Source organism: Puntigrus tetrazona, chromosome 8 (assembly GCF_018831695.1).
Source record: "Puntigrus tetrazona isolate hp1 chromosome 8, ASM1883169v1, whole genome shotgun sequence".
Lineage (NCBI taxonomy): Eukaryota > Metazoa > Chordata > Actinopteri > Cypriniformes > Cyprinidae > Puntigrus > Puntigrus tetrazona.
The window spans coordinates 14,172,803-14,196,163 of NC_056706.1; the positions used below are offsets into that span (position 1 = coordinate 14,172,803).

Sequence of the window (23,361 nt, forward strand, 5' to 3'; positions counted from 1 at the left end):
AACATTAACTATTATTAATATTAACATGTTATTGTTTCAGCTCTTGAGTATAAAACATCAAAAAAAAATTTAAATGTAGACAATAAAGATTTTATTTTTAAAGGTTTCAGAAATACAGTTAAAAAATAGTAAACCATTCAAATAAATCACACATTACACACGTTGATGTTTTTATGCATGCAGTTTAAGTCGATACAAGTTTAAAATAACTTTTATGTAAATAAATGATTTCGAGGATTTTTGTAAAAAGCTTGTTTTGATTTTATATATATATATATATATATATATATATATATATATATATATATATATATATATATATATATATACTGTATATAGTTGGATAACTTTGCTAATAATATAGTAGTACTACCACCGCTATTATAATTAACGATAACAATAATGATTTTTTTCTTTTTAAACTATAAACATCCTTGAACCTATACCCATGTACTTGTGTCAATCACTTTGTAATATGACTATAATTCTAGCAATTATGATAATTAGCTTTTTCATTCATTTGTTCTTCCTGACAATGTCAATTTTGTTTACAAATTCCCCCTCAAGGTATGAAAACCTCTTTATACGCATTAAACAAGCAATCCTGATACCTCAAGAGTAATTAGAGCTATCAGACCATAGGTCACACCAGCCTTGTCTCCTCCAGACTTCTCAAACATTTGATTAATTTCAACAGGATTTGCCAATTGCCATGTCCTTGTTTCTCCAGCTCTCACCAAGGAAACATTACCATCTGTCATTACAGCTACAGAGTTGGTGGCAGTCATGCCGATCAGCGGTGGGCTTGTGAATGGTGGGAGACGAACAGGTTTTAACTGACCACCGCTGAATACACCCGACTGGACGCAGTACAATATCTCACAACCGTCGCTTATGGCAGCTAGTTGTTGGCTGAACTGAGGTGGACAGCGAGACTGACCATTTGAGAGAGGGTTGACAGATTGGCAGCTGAAGAAACCACCAAAAGGCACGGAGGATTTAGTTGCTGTGACATAATCATTGCTCAGACAAACCATCAAACCACTAGACAAAAACTTTTGGACAAAGAAATTTGGAGGACAGCCATAAGATTTGGTAATTGGATTTTGCAAAGACGGTCCATATAGGCCTCCAAAGAGATATCCAGAGTTTACAGGGGTTCTCTGAACTGTGGAACACCAGTAAGTGTCCACCTTTGCACGGCGAACATAGTATACATCATTACATGTTTGGTCACAACAAGTGGACAACCACAAGAAACCACATGAACGACAGTTTCTTTGGCACTCGTAACGAGTATAACCTACTTCTATTGTCTCAGTGCGTAACAGGGTGGAGTTGTACTGTGAAGGACAAGAATAAACACCAGTAGCTGGGTTTGTCTGTGCTGTGTCATCACAGATTGTGCTTCCATCTGATGTCAGTGCAGTGCATCGTTGGTAAACGCCACCAAAGCTAAGATTAGTGAGTGGGCCCTCACAAGATGCATCGTCTACGTTTGCTTGAAAATTGAAGTTTTTGGAATCTGGACTGATACACCCTGGAATGGTATTTACTTTATAGTACTGCTCTGCTGCCTGAGAAACCAACAAAGCTAATTTATTCACTACTGGTACTGGGAGGTCTGGGAATGCTGATGGATTCAGAAAATAGTGAATGGGCAGCCCAGAGCGGTCAATGGCCACCAGATTATTGAGTGTACTCTCTTGCCACTTCTGCAGAGTGATGCCTGGGTAGAATAAAGCCCCTCCTTGACTCTGAATTAAGGAATATGTGATGTTGCTCTGATAACCACTGATTTGAGAGTAGTTTTGTGATCCACTGCTGCCAAAATCAAATTTAAGTTTATCAAAAAATGAAAGACCTGCTGATGCAGAAAGAGAAGACAATTGTAGCTGATTCTTTGTGACAAAAGACATTTTTAAATAGTCCTCTTGCACCAAAATGGCACCTGCATCAATACTTGTGATGACATGAGTACCATAATCAAGAATGAGTTTCTCTGACAGATACGTTGCTAGACGTGTTTGGTTGTTCTTAATAGCATCTGCGATCTCCCTTGCCTGTTGAGCAAAGCGGATGTCAAAAGGGAAGTTGGGATACGGCTTTACTGTGTACAGATGGTTACGGACCTAGAAACAAATATAAAGAAAAGAGAGAGGAAAAAAAAGTTTCGTTTCAAAGGTGTATTTCAAACTAATATACGCAACTTTAAACATTAAATATATTTTGTGGCTTAAAAAACACCATATAAATCAAAATGAAAATGATAATGAAGATGTGTAGGTCTTCTGAATGAATCTTTTTGGTGCATTCATAACAATAAGAGTGATATAATAATAGTATGTAATATTATCATCATGATTTTTAATATTATCATCATGATTTTTTGTAAAAAAAAAATTGTACAGATTAGAAAGACATTAACATGTTTAGTAATGACCTCCTGTAATTCAAAATATTTAAAATTCAAGACTACATTGTATAAAAGTAGACTAAATGAGACTACATGTAAAAAGACTTGTTTTGATTTACTTGAACGCGTGCTGTTGCAGAACTCTCCTTCACTTGGTGGGTTTTAACACGTTGGCTTTCTTTGGAAAATTTCCCGTTGAGCACCAGAGGAAAGGAAGCATCTGCATTGATGGAGCTAGATGTGGAGCTTGTCTGGTCCATCCATGACATGATGATCTCAGAGTTTGTTTCCACTCCGCTCACTTTCTGTGGAATCACAAAAACTTCATCTGGAATGAGATAGACACCGTCTTCTGTTGTCTGGCACTGGGAATAGCTCAGATTCATCACCCGGCCCATGTCTATGTTGCGCAGGTTATCCCAGCCTCCTCCTGGAAGAACCTCCAGAGCTGGCAAAGGTGAGTTTTTATGACATTCATTGAGTCCATTACTGGGATGAATGAGTGGATAAACGTTGCAGATGTTGATAGAGCAGTAGAGCAACAGCAGGCAGAAGACTCTCGACTCCATGACCACCTTGTGTGCTGAGTGAAAGTGCATTTCTATTTCAGAATCGCATCTCTTATTTATACTATGAGATGTACAGGGTGTGTAGTCTTAACTGAACCGGTTTAGGCAGTTTTGTTTATGGTTAAATGCACTGAATCTCTGTTACATAAAAAAATGTATAGAATCTCTTTGTCAGACAACAGAAAATGAAACTCTTTTCTGCTCAAACATATTTTCTGTTTAAAATAAGTGATCCACCCAAAGTGATATAACTCACTGAAATATCACAATATTTCCTTGTTTTTTTAAGTAGTTTTAACTTTTAAAGAAACTACCTTAAGGATTATATTAAACAGTCAAACAGCTGACTAATTTGTAGTTTAATAGAAATTAGCAGACTGCTGACAAGCTGACTACTTGTTTTAGCTAATAGAGTAAAAGTATTTCTTTAAGATTTTACAGTTTGTTAATTGCTTTGTTTAATTTAAAATAACTGATATCTGTCGGCATCACCTTCAGTTAGTTTGAAACATTTAAATACAGCAAACTTTAGTTAACTCCAAAGCTCTATTTTGTGAAATCATTGTCTGAAAAGTCTTACAGTTTATTTATTAGAGACTCCTAAAATACATCTTGTGTTTAATATTTGGTATTTAATATTCTGTCTTTTCAAATCTTCTATCACGTGTCATTAAGTGAGCACATTTCACAGCTCTCTAGTTTTTGCAGTACATTGTGGGATATTTCAGGGAACCCTATATGCCAGACCACTGGGTGGCGCAAGGGTTGGCCAGCCGATGGAAGGAAAGCCATGCAAAAGTTCAACGACGCAGATGCTAACAAACACTGAGTAAGTATTTACAACACAAAATAAAACCAAAAGAAAACGCAAGACAACTTAAAAAAATTTTTTAAATGTGGGTGTGTGTGTGTGGTCATGTGCAGGGTGGATCACTGTTGGGCATGGAGTTTGGGTTTATGTGAAATCATTATGCTAATGGTGTGCGAGTACTGCGAGAGCGATAAGATATGGATCCTTATGCTTTCGAATCGCTCTTTTGTGGCGTCTCAGTGCATCTCTCCATCTCTCTGAGGTGAGAACACAGGAGGATACCAGCTCCACACGAAGGCTGTATGAGAATGTAGCTAACATGATAGGGTTCGCACAGCTCTACAGATATTTGCTAGCGAGGCACCATGAGCCAGTACCCACGAATATGCAACACTTCTAGTAGAGTGAGCCGAGTGGGCAAGGCAGGGAACAGCCTGTGCTTGGTAAGCCATTGTGATGACATCCACTATCCAGTGGGCCGTCCTCTGCTTGGAGATGGGAGGCCAGGCCTCAAGGTTAAAGGCCAGTTCACATCAAGCGCGATAACAATAACTATATATACATTCATACCAGAGAACGATAAAACAGTCTGTTTTTTCTACGCTCACACACTGCAGTTTCAAAATGGATGTAGATGACCTGCTTCTGCTATATGTTTCACAAAGATATCAAAATAAAAAGAAAAACAGATTAGATGAGTTGGGAGAATCTGTTGCTTTAGGAAGTTGTCATCTTTTGTTAAGATGTTAAAAGAAAGGGTCTAAGCTTCCAAATGATACCTGTCTAGGTCACTGCTTTGTAGTTTTTGTAATTTTTTACCATAACAAAATAGAGATAGGTTACAAAAATCAAACTGCATGTATTTTGCAGGTTTATTTAATTTTTTACAAGCACATTGGTTAATTTCAATGCCAGTTGCATTTATTTATTTGGTCTAGAATATGACAGCTGTCATGCACGAAACTAGCAGATGGGCTAATTTGTTAATTGCTGTACACAAAGCAGCACTGTGAAAAGGCAATCAAAACCTTTCTAAAGAGGGTCAGTTCCCTTCAGAAATACATTCATATAAACTTCAATGTATATATTTTTATGAACGGTGAGCTTGCTGCCTTGAACAGTATTTTTTGTTTGCTGCGGCATCTGTGTTGTCCTCTTTCCATCTATCTTCAGCACAATCTGCTTTTGGCCTGTGTGAACATTGTATTTATAGGCTACACAATTTATATTATTATTTATATTTCTAGACAAATTACATTTTTGGGAAATCAGTGCGATACAATCAAAACTGACCAAAATAAAAAGTAAAAATGTGATTTACGGCCAGTGCAAAATGTACACTTATAAAGGGTTCTTCATAATATATCTTGGTGAAATGAAAACATGTTGACTTATACTATGCTAAATCATATATACTGTAAGTATTTATATCTAAAGGGCACCTATTCTGAAATTACGTGGTGCTGTACATGTGACACATTTGTGCCGTACTTGTAGGTAAACGGAAACAATGTGCAACATTTAGGGGGATAAGGATGCCACCCTTTTTAATACTATGTGTATATTTCATAAGTAAGGTGTAGCTATTTTATGATGATGTGGTATGCATGACGTACTGCGTTAGGTAACTATATTATGATTTAGTCTTGTTGTTATAACAAAATATATGATGCAGTATATTTTTACAGTGGGTAATGGCTATTATTGCTCCATGTCTCTTACATTACTGATACAAATAATAAATTGTAGTAGTATAATTAATTATTATAGTGAAGTTTCAATAATCTAATAGCAGACTTGTACCTGATGTCATATTACTGTTTATATGTGACACGTTAGATATAATCAGAAAATATTTTGTGCATATGACAATCAATGTGTACATATCATATGCACATATATTGTATAATTTGTGTGTGTGTGTGTCTGTATAATTGTATTTATTTATTTTTAAATAATGTGTATACTAGTTGGTGGGTCAGGGTTCTCACCTCAGTCGTGGTATTTAGGGGTGAAACAACTTGTAGTGACAGAAGTTAAATATCAAAAATCAAAATAAATATTGCATATCAGAAATTAAATCTCATTACCATATTTAAATTTCAGCTTTAGGGGCTTACTCAAGTGTTACCACGTCCTTCTGAAGGAATTATCTAAAATTATACTATTGCACGTTACATTTATTCATCATAATTAGAAAACTAGAAAGATGCTGATGCTGAACAGAAACATAGAACAAGCAGCTGCTAAAGTAACAGTGTGTGTAGAGACATTCATGATGGCTGAATGTAAGCAAGGCATGTGGAACAAGTAAAAGTGAAAGTTAAAGTTACTGAGCAAAAACACAGGTTCTACAGGTTCCTCGCAATAAGCATGCCAGCCTCTTTGTTCTTCAGTGTTGCTTTAAAATGTCTCCTTTCTGCATAATTGTCTGCATTGCTCTGCAAAATCAGACAGTTACAGTCTTCTTTGGAATGTGGCACACAAATGTTTTGTATGCCTCATTGTCACATGCTTCGTGCTCTGCAGGTGTCATTCAATCCACAACACATTTGAAGTACGCCTGTGTTTTTGTTGTTACGCCTTTCAAATAGCTTAAGACCTTCTTGTATTTCTTAATGGCTTGCTCTGGAAGAAAGACAGTGAATAAAACATTAGTGTCTGTGGCTTATGTCTGTTTTATAAATCTGCTACAAGGATTACAAATATTACAGCCAAAAGGTCTTTGCTGAATTTGGTTGTAGGTCAAAAGTTAGGAGGAGCTTAGAACTTGGAAAACCAGGGTCTATAAGGGAGAATAACCATAATAATAAATCATTAAAAAATTCCTCTATTATGCTATTTAAATAGCGATTAATTGGTTTTGGAGGTTAGGTTTAAATGCAGTCAAGGTCAAAAAGCTCTTTTTATTTTTATTGCAGTATCATTTATCTTCTCTTAGAGGATTCTGACCCTCTTAACTCCTTTCCGGGATTTCCTCCTTTCCAGGAGGATTGGTCAGATTATCCGACTTTATAGATTGACAGCACATATCAAAAATTTTGGTGTGAAGTAAATTAATGACAAATTTATTTGATCAAAAGAATTAATCAAATCAGAGCACACCTTGATCAATGAGCTTTTAAAAGTCAGCCGTTTCAGAAAGGCGGAGCTTAGAGGAGCAACAATAATGTACAGTAAGTGGAAAATGTGTTTTTGAACTACATAAACACATTACTTTACTCCAAATATACATATATCTTTTTAACAACATCATATGATTTTTACAACATCACAAGATTTACAAGATTAGATGTTTGTCAGTGCTGTCATCTATCCTTACTCTGTTTATGTGATAAGTTACCTTTTATGTACTGAAATGTAACAGGAAACTAATCCTCTTAATGCCAGACACACCTGTCTTCTACTTTTTACTTTCTGTATTTTTTTCTTTTCCTGTTTATTTTTTAAAAGTTTAAATCGAAAAAAAGTATCAGCCTGTCCCATTTCATTGCATTTCATCCTAAACGAACAAATAATGTTCGTGAAACATAAATGAAACATAAATGTATGAGCAATTGTACACAATGATTACTGCTTCATCCTTAAATTAGCTGGATTTTCTGGGTGCGGGGGATGAAGAGGACTGAGTTGAGATTGAGGTTGATTCAGACAAGGATGATCTTTGTCATGTTTTTTTTTGTCTCAATTTTTCGTCTAATATGTGCACATTGCTTGTCATATGCACAAAGATTATATATAGCTTGTGACATATAAACAGTAATAAGACATCAGATACAAGTCTGCTATATTAGGTTGCTGATAATGTCATAACAGTCTCACGAATTAGTTAAAAGTTTAAAGTGCAGCTAGTCATTTAACCTGCATTACTTATTGTTTAGTTTTGTATGAATTATGAAACTTTCTCATTAGTTCTTTTGGAAGAATGAAAAGAAAATAGTTTTTGGTTACTACTAGTAAACTACTAGTCTCATCTTTGTGCCATTACTTACTAATTAGTTAATTAGAGTTTCTTGTTAGTTAACAGTAGTTTCAACATTGTTAATAATGCATTACTAATTTGTTCCTGTGTAGTTATTGATTAATGAAGGAACGGTATTCTATAGTGTTACCATCAAAGGAAATCAAAGGAAGTTTTAGATTGCAATTCATGGACCCAGACTTTGACAATTACATCATGAATTACGAATCTCATGTCCACATCAGAAATCCAAGACAAAAGATGGTATTGTTGGCAACATCAAGGGGCCGTGATGGCCCAGCTATACCAGATGTGGACACAAGTCAAAATGAAAGTGCATGCTCCTCACTAGCGGCGTCAGTCTTGTCCTGTGACACCCTTGTATTTCTTCTCCATCTGCTTCAGCAAACTCAGGATCTTCTTGCAAGTTTGGCTCCTGTGTTGTCATCTAGTATAAAGTCATCTGCATGGCCATCTGAATTCACTGTGCCCCGTTTCAAATATAATCCTGAGATTAAACTGGAACTGCAGCCTTTTAAACACAGGGCACGTTTCTTTCCAAAGCTGAAAATGTCCATTTTAGATGGATTTACAGAAGAAATTGTGAACTGCAAACTTTATCCTTCGGATGCAGAATATGGTCAGGTGGCTGAAGCGCTCATTAAAAATCTTGCTTAAAAGAGAGAGACAAGAAAAAAATGTGTATTGACATATTGTGTAAAAAAAACCCACACAAGTCTGAGATAAACTACTGTGAGAGACTCGTTAGGTTTCGTTTTCTATGTCTTCCTTGTTTCCTTATTTGGTCTTGTTGCATTTCTTGTTTAGTTTAATTAGTCGATTGCTTCCCACGTGTGTCCTCACCTGATTTTAGTTCCTCCTGATTGTATCTCTGTATTTTTAAGCCGTGCCTGCCCATTATGATTTGTCCGTTCTTAAAGTACGTTTGCGTGTGATTCGAAGCATGTTCTTCGTGTTGATTCAATTAAAAGCAACTTTATTTTTGCCAAAGTCAAAATACATGAAACGAAATACATTAACCATCAGAGATGCGTTAGACATCGTCAAAAAGCAGCTGTCAGCGTTAGAGCAAAAGAGACGCTGACATGGCATGCACACACACAATACACCTCAGTCCTCAAATACAGCTGGCACATCAGCAGATAATATTCTTTAGAAAACTTGTTCTTTATATCACAATGTTGTTTCAGAGTCAACAAAGATATTAATCTGGGAACACGTCGAACTCAGCAAAAGCAGGTTCTGCTACATTCACTTCAGGTACTTTTTCTTACCAATTATTTGCCTGTAGGTAAGATATTTAATATGAATTACCAGGAAAGCACATCTACTGTCTGTTTACCCTTGCGTAAATAAAAGTGATTGTAAAATAAAATGCTAAAGAAAAAATATTATTTGAATGCTTTGGTTTATTCCGCATCAGGCCGTGATTTTACTGATAGTTTTCATGCCTTATTGTTAACATCTGCAAAAGAACAAAACGGCGACAAAAGATTTTATTATTAATTTCACTTTGTTACATAACAAACACAAAAACACACATCAAACCAACAATATGCAAATATGCTTTTCATCATTTGCTATTACATTTTAACATTAGATTTATATAAAAAAATGATATTGAAGATGTGAGTGTTGCTAACGGTATACTTTATGTTGTTAAGGATGTATTGTTAGTTACATTTACAAGGTTCTATGTTTTTGGGGAATATCTGCTACACCTGGGTCCAGTCAGATGAGCGTCACAAGAAGCACTGTAAGTAAAATACAGGATGCCTCTCTTTAATTTGCAGCTGTGCGAATGAGTCCCATGTTCAGGGCTGACCACGCATCTCCCCACCATGTCATTATAAATGACGTCACTGTCCCAAACCTCAAATATGAGTTCGTGACCAAACTCAATAGATCCATAATCATAGCTGATGTTCCATTCGGGATCGTTATTGTCCATCACCACCTCAGTCTCTTCGTACATCAGGTTGTACCAAACCTTCACGTAACCATCGGTACGCGTGAAGAGGTCTGCTTTCAGGCCCGCGGCTCTCTGCACAGACACCGCTAACCTCCCGCGGCCGGCTCGCATGGGACAGCAGTTGTGATCCAGATTCGGTGTTCGCGAGCAACCTTGAATCTCCTCGCGACCTACAGAAAGGACGTTCTCTTCGATATACTCAGTTACTGCGCTTTTCAGGTTGACGCTAACCTCAGGATCCGCCACCAGATGATGGAGAGGGAATATTGCGTACGATATGACTTCAGGATTGTCATGCAAGCTCATCATCCAGTTGGAGTACGCTTCAGCTGGGCTTTGGTTTAAAACTAGTTCTGGAAAGTATTTCTCACCTCCCAGCACCTCTATCTTGTGCGTCATGAAGCCCTGGTAGAATCCCATGCTCATGTTATCTTTAAGGATTTGAGAGCATTTGTTGGAAAGCGAAGCGTTAGCTGGAAGGAATCCCAAAGTCATCTTTAACTCAATATTCAGGCAGTTCTTGATATCGGTCTCTGAGAAGCCCTTGAGGGTCGCAAGACAAGTTCGAAAAGCCGTGACCCGCCTCACTCGCCCTCCCAGGTGGACTTGTCGTATGTAGTGAGTGCCGTAAGTATCTATAGTTCTTCGGTACAGGGGTCTTGTTCTCTCATCGTATTGTGTTGGAAGTCGCTGGAGGTGTTTTGAGAATTCATTGCTGAGCTGTGGGTTGTCCGTAACTCTGTAACTGTAAATGAACAACAACAAGTCATCTGTCAGCAGACTGTGGTTTCTAAATAAAACTGTGCTTTGCCTGACGTTTTCTTTTTCTGTGTTTTTGTCAGTAATTTAGTCAACGAGATGATAAGAAAGTACTTATTATGCATGCCCCGGGTTGCATGAACACGATTTGGCTGACTTTTCGAGAGATTTAGGACAAAATGGTTTGGTCAGATGAGGAACAGATGCTAATCTAAGCATCTCTGAGATAATGTCTCTTCCTCATAATACACAACCACAAGTCCCACAAGGAAAAGACAATGTTGTAGATAGCGTACATTAGGATCATATAAATATTTTACTGTTCTTTTATCTTTTATCTCAGCCAACAAGAATTAACTTGAAATACATGTACATTTACAACCTTTTTTATAATGTCAAGCTGTTATTCTGGTAAAGTCTCTTTATCATTTAAAAATTGTAAGGAAAACTGCAACTGATCATCTGTATTGTGCATCTCTTTGGATTCAACATGTATAAATTTCACTGCATTATAGAAGACGGTTCTAAAGGAACTGATTCTTTTGAAAAATGTTAACGTCAGTTATTTGTAATTTCCTCCTGCTCTGGTATTTTTGTCTATACAGCTTTGCCCTCTAGCGGGTAAAAAAGTAACTGCATGCATCTTGCAGAATAACTTTGTTTTGGTCCTGCTTGTCTGCGCTGATGAATGATTAGATGTGTAGGGCCTACACCTCGATACACACAGTGATGTAGTGGAGGGTCTACGGCTTAAACGCGCTTCTTTATCAGTCGGATTTGCGTTTACCCAAAAAAATTTCTTCTGATGAGCAACATTCATGTCCTGTAGTGTCCTGCATTAGCCCAAAACAAGACAGTCTACCACATGAATAGCTAACTAAATCACATGTGAATAAATGCAAATATTCTCTATAAATACCCAGTAAAGACGGTCAGGACTGCTCCCGAGAGGATGCCGAGACAGAAATGCTGCCTGTTCATGTAGGAGGCGTGCAGAGTGGTGAAATAATAATTAATTATTGATTACTAATCGCTACATTATAAATAAAAATGCCTTTAAGTGAACAGAAGCGGGGTTTTGCTATCATACATTTCTAAAACTGCCGATCTCCTATAAACGTTTCAGTCAAAGTGAGTATAGGCTACTCCCACTTCTCTAGGTACCACTACACCACTAGATAGCCTACACACTATATTATTGGAGCAGATGGACAACGTTATTATTTATGATTCCCCAGAAGCCTGATTTTTAATGATCCATGACACAAAACGTTTAGCTTAATGAATCCTGTCTCCCTCGATAGTTCTAGAAGATGGAGATAAGTGTCCAGTGTTGCCAAAATGAATGAGCTTATTATGTATCATTTGAAATGAGTCATTTTGACACCTTAAACCTTAACTGAAGGAATAGGCCATTAGCCTTAACACATTAATTTATATGTTATTTAGGAATTCTTAGATTTCAGTTTGCCCACCGTACGAGATATGAGACTGCTAAATAAATTCAAAGTATGTAACAGGATAAAGATCAATACCTGTAGGCCTGTTGCTTTCTCAGTTATCAAATTATCTAACAATATTGTATTCATGTTCGGAGATACTGACACACTGGGCACACACTGTCATTCTGTGGAGAAGCTGAAAAGTCATTAAATACAATGCAAAGTCATAAACGCATATGGACTAACCTGTAGTATGTGCAGCTGAGCTCATGGAGGGCAAACGTCGCCTTGTCCATTGCATTCTGAGACTGAGCAAATTTGGCAATATCTGAACGGCTCCCTCCAAAAATTGCCTTTCCCATGTCATCCAGATTTAGGTCAATTTCCCAGTTGTTATTGATGAGCGATGTCGAACTCTTCATTAGGGAGTCAACAGAATGATGAAGAGCACTAGAAAGCTGTTTGCTGCAGCGGCTGAAGGGACGCCAGTCCAGCACAGCTGAGGGAAGTTTCTGTATCTGCCCTCCTTGAAAGCGGTTTTTGCAGACCGTACAAGTGCCATTATCCATGTGCGACTTCACATTAATCAAAAATGCACCTTTACGGCGCATCCTGACAACATCGAAGCCTTCGCCCACCAGGTTGTAACCCGGCACAAATGGGGCTTTCTCACACTCTACCTGAGAGCCTGTGTGGCAAGCAGAAGCTGTGTGCCAGTGGGTCAAGATCAGAGAAATGCAGAAGAAGATGCGGAAAGCGCAGTGATTTGTCTCCATGATGATGTCTAAAGAAAAAATGCAGAGTTCAAATGCTAATATTTATTATTACCTAGATGGAAAAACATTTTTGAGGCAACAGTTTAAATAATAATTAAAATCATAATAACTAATAATATTATTGTAAAAAAAAAAAATGTATAATCAAATTCCAGAATACAGTTTGGTTTGTACCTATTTAACAAAATCTGTTAAAAAAAATAATCTGCTCACCAAGTTTTTACCTACCAAGAAAAGCTTTCGTGCAGCAGTCTTTTCCAGCTGTGTCATACCACCATATTGACCTACTTTAGAAAAATCCTTCTTTTCAAATTATACTTTCTTCATGAAACGTTTTTGCCCTGGAGTGCGTTTCTGGAATGCTTATGCTAAAAAGGAGCACTGTGAAGACTGAGTATGTGGTATTTGTTGGAGGGAGTATCTTCCTGTCAGCCCTTTTCTTCTGTGCCGGACAGATTTCATCCGCTGACTGGTTTTGTTTTGATTTTTTTTCTTTTCTTTTTTTAGTGAATACCAGCTGTGCAGTGGGGGAGGGTTCTCACGAGACTTCGCAGAGGGAATTGAAGTGCAAGTGCACGGTCAAGATAAATCAAACAGGATGTTGATGACAAAATGTAGCATATTCCTTTGCAGCCCTTACATGTGAGACAATGGATGTTATAAAATTCAAATCATAGGCCTACACATTAGCACACTGAATGGGAAAGTAGCTACGGGTCACAAGATTTTGGACATAGAGTATGTTTTATTCATTTATTTGTTTATAGGAAAATGAAATAAAATTGTATTTATTATTTGCAATTTATATACATGCAATTGTACAGTGGAAAATGCCAAAGTTAACATTACAACAGTCCATGTAAATGCCTAAAAAAAATACATAATAAATAATATCATTTTAAGGTCAGACAGAAAGGTGTTAGCTGGTATTTTTCAGTCAGTGGGGTTACATCATTACGCCAGGAGGTGCCATCAATGTATTTTTTGTTTGTTATCAGTGAGTAAACGGATCAATTTCTTCAGAAGGTTTTGTTCATTGAGGAACTGATTGGTGTTGCCAACTGTCAATAAAAAGAGAAAAAAAGACAGCGTACTATAGAATTCAGAAACTCGCAGTGTATTTTTCTGAAGGACTAGAAAACTAAGAATGATTTACAAAGTCTTCAGTTCACGCTAATATTTAGCCTAGCTTTCTATGTACAAATTATCCCTCTCTCTATTTAAATAGTCAATTGGCTAATAGCTAATGATTCATAAATTAAAATGAATGTGTGTACTACTAATATATATATATATATATATATATATATATATATATATATATATATATATATATATATATATATATATATATATATATATATATATATATATATACACATTTTGGCCTATTTTATTGTCGTAATGAAGTGCATATTAGATGCGCTGTGCAGTTCTGTTGGCTACTGATTTATTTATATAGGCTACTTTATTGTTCACTGTGTATGAAAACTTGTTGTGACTTAGGAGAAATTGAGATTATACTATAAGTCAATATAGGAACTATATATATATGTAAGACATATATGGAAGTAGTTAATTAAGCTATAGGCCTATATTGGGGAGATGAACAGGCAGAGGAGTGACCTGTTATATGATTCCTGTTATTTTGTGTGTGGGTGAAATGAAATGAGACTTGGAAGACATGACTTCTTTAAATGACTGTTGTCCAGACCAACACTATTTAACTGATTACTCTGTGTAAACAATTGCAGTGATATCACATGTTTTCATATCGCACAAAAGCGAGTTAAACCAGATACTTGGTCTGGTAACTGGGATTTTGGAAATGAATAACGATATACAACGTCTGTCTTGTAGCTCCTACCAAGAAATCAACTAGTACAATTATACATTTAGTTGTTTTAAATTATTTTTATTCGCAAGCTTAGGCCAGGTTATAATCACATTACAAGTTAATGACATTTTCTGAGCATATCTTTAAGAACTTTATTAGTGACAAAAATTCAAAGAGAGACGTAGACATATATCAGTAAAGTAATACAGTAGAAAATTATATCCATATGTATATTTTTCGAGCTGCTCTAAAACTAATTCGTATCAGATGACAAAAATAAAGGCATATATAAAATAAAAATGAAGAGAATGGTTACTGAGTGAGATCACTGCTATGTGCTACTGTCATGGTAATAAGTGTTGAGCGAGGTTCTCATTTGCATCCTCATTCTGTTGGTCTCTCTGAATCTCTACACTGCTTTCGTTTTCATCCTCACTTTGAATCTCTTCATACCCTCTGCTTAACCCAACGGCAGAAAACCTCTTTCTCCTCTTCATAAACACTGTTCCTGCAATCACCAGAGCAACCAGAACCATTACACCTATGGCTACACCAGCTTTTTCTCCTCCAGACATGTGAGAAGAAGATGACGCATCAAACATTGATGCCATTTGATTAATTTCACCAGGCTTTGCCAGTCTCCACATCTTAGTTTCTCCAACTCTCACCCAAGAACGATCACCTTCTGTCATTACAGCTACAGTGTTTGTTGCAATCATGCTGACCATGGGTGGTCTTGTGAATGGTGGAAGGCGGATCGGCTTTAACTGACCACCAGTGAACACACCGGACTGGACACAGTACAATATCTGACAGCCATCACTAATAGCGGCAAGATGTTGACTGAACTGAGGTGGACAGCGATTTTGACCCTGTGCAAGAGGGTTGCCAGATTGGCAGCTGAAGAAACCAGCAAAAGGCACAGAGAATCTTGTTCCGGCCTCATAATCATTACTCAGACAAACCATCATGCCGTTAGACAAAAAGTGTTGGGGAAAGTAGTTTGGAGGACAGCTGTTAGATTTGGTCAGAGGGTTTTGCATGCCTTGTCTAAACAGACCTCCAAAAAGATATCCAGAGTTCTCAGGGGTTTTCTGAGTTGAGGAACACCAATAAGTTTCCACTTTTGCACGACGAACACGATAAGCATCACCACATATTTGATCACAACAAGTAGACAACCATAAGAAACCACATGAATGACAGTGACTGTGGCATTCATAATGATTGTAACCTTGTTCCACTGTCTCAGAGCGTAACAGGGTGGGGTTGTACTGCTGAAGGCAAGAATAATCACCAGTCGCTGGGTTTTTCTGTGCTGTTTCATCACAGATAGCATTTCCATCTGATGTTAGTGGAGTGCATCTCTGGTAAATGCCACCAAAGCTAAGATTAGTGACTGGACCTTCACAAGATGCATCATCTACGTTTGCTTGAAAGTTAAAATTTTTGGAATCTGGATTTACGCAACCTGGAATGGTATTAATTTTATAATATCGCTCTGCAGCCTGACGAACTGATGAAGCTATTTTATTTACTGTTGGTACTGGGAGATCTGGGAATGCTGATGGATTCAGAAAATAGTGAATGGGCAGCCCAGAGCGGTCAATGGCCACCAGATTATTGAGTGTACTCTCTTGCCACTTCTGCAGAGTGATGCCTGGGTAGAATAAAGCCCCTCCATGGCTCTGCATTAAAGAATATGTGATGTTACCCTGATAACCACTGGTTTCAGAAGTTCCATGAGATGTACTGCCACCAATATCAAATTTAACCTTGTCAAAAAAGTTAAATCCTGCTGACGCAGAGATAGAAGACTTGTCTGACTGACTGTTAGATACGTAAGACATTTTTAAATAATCCTCTTGCACTAAAGTGGCTCCAGCATCAATACTTGTGATGACATGAGTACCATAATCAAGAATGAGTTTCTCTGACAGGTATGTTGCTTGACGTGTTTGATTGTTTTCTATAGCATCTGCGATTTCCTCTGCCTGTCGAGCAAAGCGGGAGTCCAAAGTGAAGTCAGGATACGCCTTTACTGTGTACAGATGGTTACGGACCTGAGGAAATTGTTTTGGTAATATGAGAAAAGGAAACAAGCACTTACTATCAGCATTGCGATTGAAAGTTTGCTTTTGTTTTAAACAATAATTATTTGTCTTTTTTAATGTTCAGCATTATTATATTAGACACTCATATAATACGGTTTTATTTCTTTTCGTATAAGAATTGCCATAGAGACCATATTGCCATAGAGACCATGACACCATAGAGTAGATTTTTCAAGATTTAAAAATTTCTGTATTCATCTTGCTTGTCTATATAGTACGTAGAACTTTCAATATGACTTTCAATTTTTACTTACTTGAACGCGTGCCGTTACAGAGCTGTCTTTCACTTGGTGGGTTTTCATACGCTGGTTTTCTGTGGAGAATTTTGCATTGAGCACTGAAAAGAAAGAAACATCTGCATTGATGGAACTTGAAGTTGAGCTTTTTTGTTCCAGCCATGTCATGATCATCTCAGAGTTTGTTTCCACTCCGCTCACTTTCTGTGGAATCACAAAAACTTCATCTGGAATGAAATAGACTCCGTCTTCTGTTGTCTGGCACTGGGAATAGCTCAGATTCATCACCCGGCCCATGTCTATGTTGCGCAGGTTATCCCAGCCTCCTCCTGGAAGAACCTCCAGAGCTGGTAGACTTGAGTTTTTGCGGCATAAACGAAGTCCATTACTGGGACGAATGTTGAGAGGATGAAGATAGCAGACATCTATAAAACAGAAGATCATCAGCAGACAGAAGGCTCTCGGCTCCATGATCAGCAGGTGCACGTTTCACACTACTTTGCAGTGATGTGACTTTCAATAATTTATATGTGAAAGATTTCTGAATTTGGTGAGTTCCTCAATAAAGCCACTTCTGTTTTTCACATCCGTCAGAAAATAAAGTCATGAGACTGTGAACTTCCTCTTTATAGATTGGCTACCTTGGAGTCACAAAACAGACAAAAGAACCTGTAACCTGTGTTTGGCATTCAGCTGAAGGACAGGTTTATGAACAGAATAAAACAAATATTTTTGTTGTGTATTGTAGCCTATTCTTTGGTTAATTTATCTGTACAATTCTTCTCATTTTCTAGGTCTTCATAGTGCCTTATATTTTTTGATGATATAGGAGAGCTTGGGTTTTTTTTAACCATTCACTTTTAAACGGGAAGAACTGAGATTGTTTGCTGCTTCTTGATTTAGAGCATGGCATTTACAGGCTTTTTCAAATCCTCTTCTGCATGAGAAACATTTAGAAATTGCTGTGGATGTAGATGAAAAGCACGCAACAGGTTTTGTTTTTATTAACGCCTTTTATTGCACGGTGGCATATTTTTATACTAATGGAAATAGACACAGTAGAGCAGGATATGATGTCATGCTCAAGGGCTTTTTTATTTTCTTTTAACAAATAACAAATTTTAAATAGCCACTAATATTAAATTCACAACATTACAATATACAGTCAACCGTAATTCCAAAACACTGCAAACCATTTAGCTTTGTATTCTGTGTATTTATCTCAAGGCCATACTTCATTAAATTATGCAGCAGAAGTCAATGGCTGAAGGGTCCAAAAAGTACTTTTGAATGCTCAAAGCAAACTTAAGAGAAGGAACCCTGCTGCTGATAGATCTTCTGAAGATTGTCCTGGTCTTCTTGGCTTAAGGTGCAATCATATGCAAATAAATATATATGTAAAAAAAAAAAGAAGTGAAAACACAAGCACATGCAAGAAGAAATTTCACCTTCCCCTTTGTGCTACAGTTAATGTTTGATGAGCTAAAAGCCAGCCAGCCTGACCTTGTGTTTAAGCGTAGGTATGAATAGGTCAAATTTACAAGCATAAAACATAAACTTTTACTGATGCTAAAACGTACAATTTAGACGTATTTGATAGTTTAAAGTGTACGAATCACTATGTATTTTTTGTTCAAAACCGTAAAATATTAGCATTTTTTATATATCATTAAAATATTCATATCAGTGCTTTTTTTATCATTTTGTCAATAAACAATTTATATTTATATTATATTATAACATAACCCCAAACCTAAACCTACCCATTTTATATAACTTATAAAAGGGTTAAAAAAAACACAAGGGACCGAAATATTCAAGAAAATAACCATTTTCGCAGCAACACAGCATTTTTAAATATATTTTTATAATCGCTAACCTCACTCCTACCTCTAAACTTAAACATAACTATCTCTGTACAGTATAAGAAAAACATAACAGACAGATAAATGCAATTACAACCATTTTTAATAGCAAAAATGTCAAAAGCAGTACCAAAAGTAACTATGACAATATCATCCAGATTAATTTCCCGATGCTCTCTCCGTGAAGTCGTGAAGACCCGCGAGCATCATTTGAATACGCCTAACCAGAAACAGGGCGTGTCGCAATCTGTGACGAATGCAGGTGATAGCCAATGAGCGTTCGAGTCTCCTGCCTTAAAAACCCGCAGCGGCAACATTTGAAGTAAGGAGCGCGTCAGTCAGGCGCGGGCTTTACTGTTTATAGTCACTAGACTCGCTGCTCGGTGTATAGATGAAGCTCGCTGAATAAAGGCTGGGATTTGGCTGTGTTCGTCTTAGTCGCATGGATCTGGAAGATCTGAATTACAGCGCACTAATAAAATTGCTTCATTTTGTAATTATGTGGCGTTTTTGGTGTGTTTTATTGTTCTATTGTCAGTCACAGCATGTCAGACAAAACGCCTTTTGTGGCCCATGGCATGTAAGTTAGACATTTCGTGGGAATATGACATGCGTTGAATGTGTTATTCTAATGTATTAGTTATAACAAACAATCCCTTGAACATGTATAATGATACATACACTGCAGAAACCAAAGTGCCCAAAAGTCTATTGTGTAGCCTACTTCCTCAATAATTTGCACACACTTAACTTTCTTTTATATAAATGCAAACACAAGCACAATACAAAAACACATTATATTTTGTCTTTGGCCGTGTAACGAAGTTAAAGTCTGTTGGCAGCGAACTCCATTACGACGGTTATGAAATTGTTATGCTTTATTATACGCTACTGTAGTTTCTTTAATTCCTTGGCCAAAGTTTGATTGTATTATGTAACACGTTTAAAATATCCTTCCTACATTAAAACAGTGAGCCTTTGCGAGACGTTTGGCTATAGCCTGCATTGTAGCAATAGTTATTATTTAATGTACCATAGCTATTTTTATACATTAAAAAAAGAAACAAACGTAAAAATAATAATAATAATAATAATAAAATAAAATAATAAAATAATAACTGTTCCAGGTTGCACCACAGCATGAATACATTTTGCAGATTAGTGTTTAACTATTTCAATTTTATACTGATTTTGTTATGATTGATTTTGACAGTTAATTGAATTGTAGTCTACAGATAACAGATTGAAGATATGATAAAAAAAGTGTATCTATTTGTAGCCAAAGAGAACAAATTGCTCATTGGTATGATTTATGAGTTATAATTTGGTCAGGAAAAACCAAATCTGCAAAATTGATTAATGTAAATACATTTACCAATTTTGCAGCCATTTTATTCAGTGCTCCTCTTTGTATTTCTCAAGTTATACTACTATATACGTCTTTTCAATGCAGGCATTCGGTGGGAAATATAAAACATAGTTTGTTTTCAGACTTTTGTGATCATGTGTTTTCTGCACCCAGACACACAATAATTTACTTTAACTATAACAAGAATGTGCTTTAATCGAAATAGTTAAAGTGTAAGAATTTAATACATGCAAGAATATTTATTTCTACTCAAATAAACAAATAAGAATTTCGTGTTTATGGTTTAACCCTTAACCTAAGTAAACCTAGTCTACTATATAATCATATATTTTACATATCACAAATGTAAAAAGATGTAACTTTTAGATAAAGCTTACTGAGGTCACTAGTATTATAACTATAATCTTGTTCCGGCCTCATAATCATCACTCCATCACCATCATGCCATCATGCTTATTCCACTGACTAGTTAGTGTACTAACCCGTCTAAAGAAAGGACAACTAAAGTACTTAGCAGGTGATACTGCTTTTCGGATACCGCCATCTAGTGGAAAAACCAGCGAACGTCGCTTTTCACCATACAGTTCACTACATTGAGCTCTTTTTAACATGTATCCGTTAGATATGAACCGGGCCGGTCCCTGGGTATCCACCCCGTTACTAGCCTATTATGTGCACTTGTATATTTCTTGCTTATGTTAAAAATAAATAGGCTACAGAGTTATTAATTGTTAATTTAGGCTGATGTGACCGTTGATCTACTGCAAACTAAACGTGTTTAGACGTAATAAATTGAATTTATCGCGTAAAAATATCTGTGCAAAAAATAGCTAACCCTAAGCTCATAAAATAACACCAAACTGAATGCATCAAGAGACGTAATGGTTTTGTTAATTAATAATTATTTTATTTTTTACAAAGTAAAAGGATGCAAGAATCCTTTAAGAGGTATGAAGAGCAGTCATTATAACAATTATTTCTGGGCAGTTTTCGCTTTGCTTGTTCTGGAAGCTCTCCGTTTGGCTCTCTTGGGTTTCGGGGTCTTCTTGACCGCGGCCGTCTCGCTGGCTTTTTCAGCACTTTTCAGATTTCTCCTTCTTTTCTTAGGCGACTTCCTTGCCCCGGCGGGTTTCTTAGCCGTCTTTCTCTTTGCCCTCTTCGCCTTTGGCTTCTTCGGCTTTGTAGCGGCTTTCGCGCCGGTCTTGAATGATCCAGAGGCTCCGGTGCCTTTGGTCTGCATTAGACGGCCGCTGGCCACCAGTCGCTTTACCGCCAGTTTGACGCGCGAGTTGTTTCTCACGACATCATAACCACCGGCGGACAGAGCTTTCTTCAGAGCGACCAGAGAGACTCCACCGCGCTCCTTAGAAGATGACAAGACCTTAAGGATCAGATCAGACGCACTGGCTCCTGACTTCTTGGCCTTGGACCTTCGTCTCGGCGTTTTAGTAGCAGACGATGGGGCTGTGGACATGACTGACAGCTTATTTGAACCAGGACGTCAGCTGGGAGGAGATGTCTGACGAGACTGCGCTTGTTGAGGACGGGCGCGTGCTATTAAAATAGTCGCCATGAGAACCGTGTAGACTCTAGCAATCATGATTTCAGCGCATTTTTATGAGCCGCAGTAATTTGTGTTTTCCGACCAATAGAAAGAGTGTGTTTTCTGTTTTTTTAAATACTATAACGACCGGTTTTGTAAGCCAGAAAGTATAAAAAAAAAGCGCCACAGTAACATTTAACTTTTACGCAGCATTCAAACTTATTTTCTATTTGCAAATGTGGAGAATCGATGTGCCACGCGGTTTGGAGACTGAACAGTTTCTACTCTTCTTATAACTACATGCTTTAAAAAAGCTTATTTGCTTACTGTGTGACATCGTTCCGTGAGATTGGACCGCACTTAATATTGTCATGACTTTAAAAATAGAATATTTAGCAGAGTTTTGCAACTAATAATGCCTTTTTATCCCACTAAAACACATTTCCTTTTTTCTCACTTTTAGCACACTGTGGCACAACAAAAACAAAGACTCTTTGAATAAATTTAATTAGAACTCAAATAACAATGATGAGTTATATGTTTAATATATTCTTTTTGTTTTATTCAGATGCTAACTCTTTCAGGCTATTTCAGATGTGACCGACAGATCTGAACTAGCTAGATGTCGCTCATTAAGTTCATTGTGTTTCTGTGGCTGGCATTTAACATTTCAAACAGTGTTAAAATCATATTTGTTTAATTCATAAAGGCATTTTGCTTCATACAGTTTGACCTTCTGAAGCTAGTACACAAAAAGGGTGTCTCCCAGACCTCTAAAACCTTATCTCTGACACCATGTCGGCTGTATGATAAATGACCTAAAAGGACCCTTTTGGTTGTTTTGCATGTTCAGGGGTGCCTTATAGGGTAACGTAAGCATATATCATTTTACTATTTTTAAATCAAATATTTATTTGGTTTTGTGACCAAATAAAATTAAAAACTGCGGTGTTAGCCTATACTGTTTTAAAAAAGTTGCAAATATACTAGTGAGCATTAACGTATTGAATCTTTATGGTTTAACCCAAAAATTATGGTTTATGGTATACTTTATCTCAAAATTGTGTATCAATAGCATGAGTTTATGTTTCCATTTGGTGTACTGTGTGGTATGGTACGTATGATGTATTATATCTCAAAAAACTTTGTTTTTGTTAAATTACTTCAAAAAGTGAAACCATAGATTGTAGTTTCATTGAGCAAAACATTTCTAAAGTTTTTGCTTGTTTTAACTTTGATGATTAGAGCTTACAGATCATGAAAGTCAAAAATATAGAAATTCAATCAAAAAAAAAAAGGATGACGGATTTGCAAAACTAATATATAGTTCTAGCTCTTAGTTTAAAGTATGCTGATTTATCCACTCAATACTTGGTCGGGCTTCTTTAGCACAAACTCCGGCATCAGCGAGGAGTGACGTGGAAGCAATCATTTTGTGGCTCTGCTGAGGCACTATTAAACCTTCAGCTAATTCCATAGGTTTCATATAGGGTTCAGGTGAGGTGAGCTGGCTGGCCAATCAAGCACAGTAATATCATGGTCAGGAAAGCACTTGGAAGTGGTTTTGTTGCTGTGGGCAAGTGCTAAAGTCCTGCTGGAAAAGGAAATCAGCATCTATGCATTTTGTCAGCAGGTGGGAGCATAAAGTGGTTTCCAAAATTTCCATGTAG

At 36.9% G+C, this 23,361-nt stretch overlaps 4 protein-coding genes across 5 annotated transcripts; all 4 read right to left on the reverse strand.

Annotated features, from left to right (window-relative positions):
• Nucleotides 1–251: 251 nt before the first annotated feature.
• LOC122350319 (macrophage-expressed gene 1 protein-like) lies at nt 252–3,021 on the reverse strand. The gene is made up of 2 exons (XM_043246691.1): nt 2,536–3,021; nt 252–2,132 (listed from the first exon to the last, which is right to left on the reverse strand). Exons 1-2 carry the CDS (start codon nt 3,013–3,015, stop codon nt 591–593), a joined length of 2,022 nt encoding a protein of 673 aa, XP_043102626.1. The 5' UTR covers nt 3,016–3,021; the 3' UTR covers nt 252–590.
• A 5,708-nt stretch (nt 3,022–8,729) lies between these two features.
• On the reverse strand, nt 8,730–13,339 carry LOC122350320 (perforin-1-like). Of its 2 annotated transcripts, none has more exons than XM_043246693.1 (3): nt 12,941–13,339; nt 12,198–12,735; nt 8,730–10,495 (listed from the first exon to the last, which is right to left on the reverse strand). In XM_043246693.1, exons 2-3 carry the CDS (start codon nt 12,725–12,727, stop codon nt 9,472–9,474), a joined length of 1,554 nt encoding a protein of 517 aa, XP_043102628.1. In that variant the 5' UTR covers nt 12,728–12,735; nt 12,941–13,339; the 3' UTR covers nt 8,730–9,471. The 2 variants fall into 2 exon arrangements, with proteins under 2 accessions (XP_043102628.1, XP_043102627.1); XM_043246692.1 differs by having other exon boundaries at nt 12,956–13,337.
• Nucleotides 13,340–14,626: 1,287 nt separating this feature from the next.
• Nucleotides 14,627–17,442, reverse strand: mpeg1.1 (macrophage expressed 1, tandem duplicate 1). The gene is made up of 2 exons (XM_043246690.1): nt 16,933–17,442; nt 14,627–16,627 (listed from the first exon to the last, which is right to left on the reverse strand). The coding sequence occupies exons 1-2, from the start codon at nt 17,383–17,385 to the stop codon at nt 14,909–14,911; spliced, it is 2,172 nt and encodes a 723-aa protein (XP_043102625.1). The 5' UTR covers nt 17,386–17,442; the 3' UTR covers nt 14,627–14,908.
• Nucleotides 17,443–21,030: 3,588 nt separating this feature from the next.
• LOC122349900 (histone H1.4-like) lies at nt 21,031–21,699 on the reverse strand. The gene has a single exon (XM_043246031.1). It carries the CDS (start codon nt 21,620–21,622, stop codon nt 21,122–21,124), a length of 501 nt encoding a protein of 166 aa, XP_043101966.1. The 5' UTR covers nt 21,623–21,699; the 3' UTR covers nt 21,031–21,121.
• Nucleotides 21,700–23,361: the final 1,662 nt, after the last annotated feature.

Coding starts and splice junctions, on each gene's coding strand:
- LOC122350319 (XM_043246691.1), bottom strand. CDS start 3,015: ATGCACTTTCACTCAGCACACAAGGTGGTCATGGAGTCGAGAGTCTTC. Junction 2,133..2,535: donor CTGCAACAGCACGCGTTCAA/GTAAATCAAAAC, acceptor ATTTGTTTCTAG/GTCCGTAACCATCTGTACAC.
- LOC122350320 (XM_043246693.1), bottom strand. CDS start 12,727: ATGGAGACAAATCACTGCGCTTTCCGCATCTTCTTCTGCATTTCTCTG. Junction 10,496..12,197: donor CTCAGCTGCACATACTACAG/GTTAGTCCATAT, acceptor GTTCATTTACAG/TTACAGAGTTACGGACAACC.
- mpeg1.1 (XM_043246690.1), bottom strand. CDS start 17,385: ATGGAGCCGAGAGCCTTCTGTCTGCTGATGATCTTCTGTTTTATAGAT. Junction 16,628..16,932: donor CTGTAACGGCACGCGTTCAA/GTAAGTAAAAAT, acceptor CAATTTCCTCAG/GTCCGTAACCATCTGTACAC.
- LOC122349900 (XM_043246031.1), bottom strand. CDS start 21,622: ATGTCCACAGCCCCATCGTCTGCTACTAAAACGCCGAGACGAAGGTCC.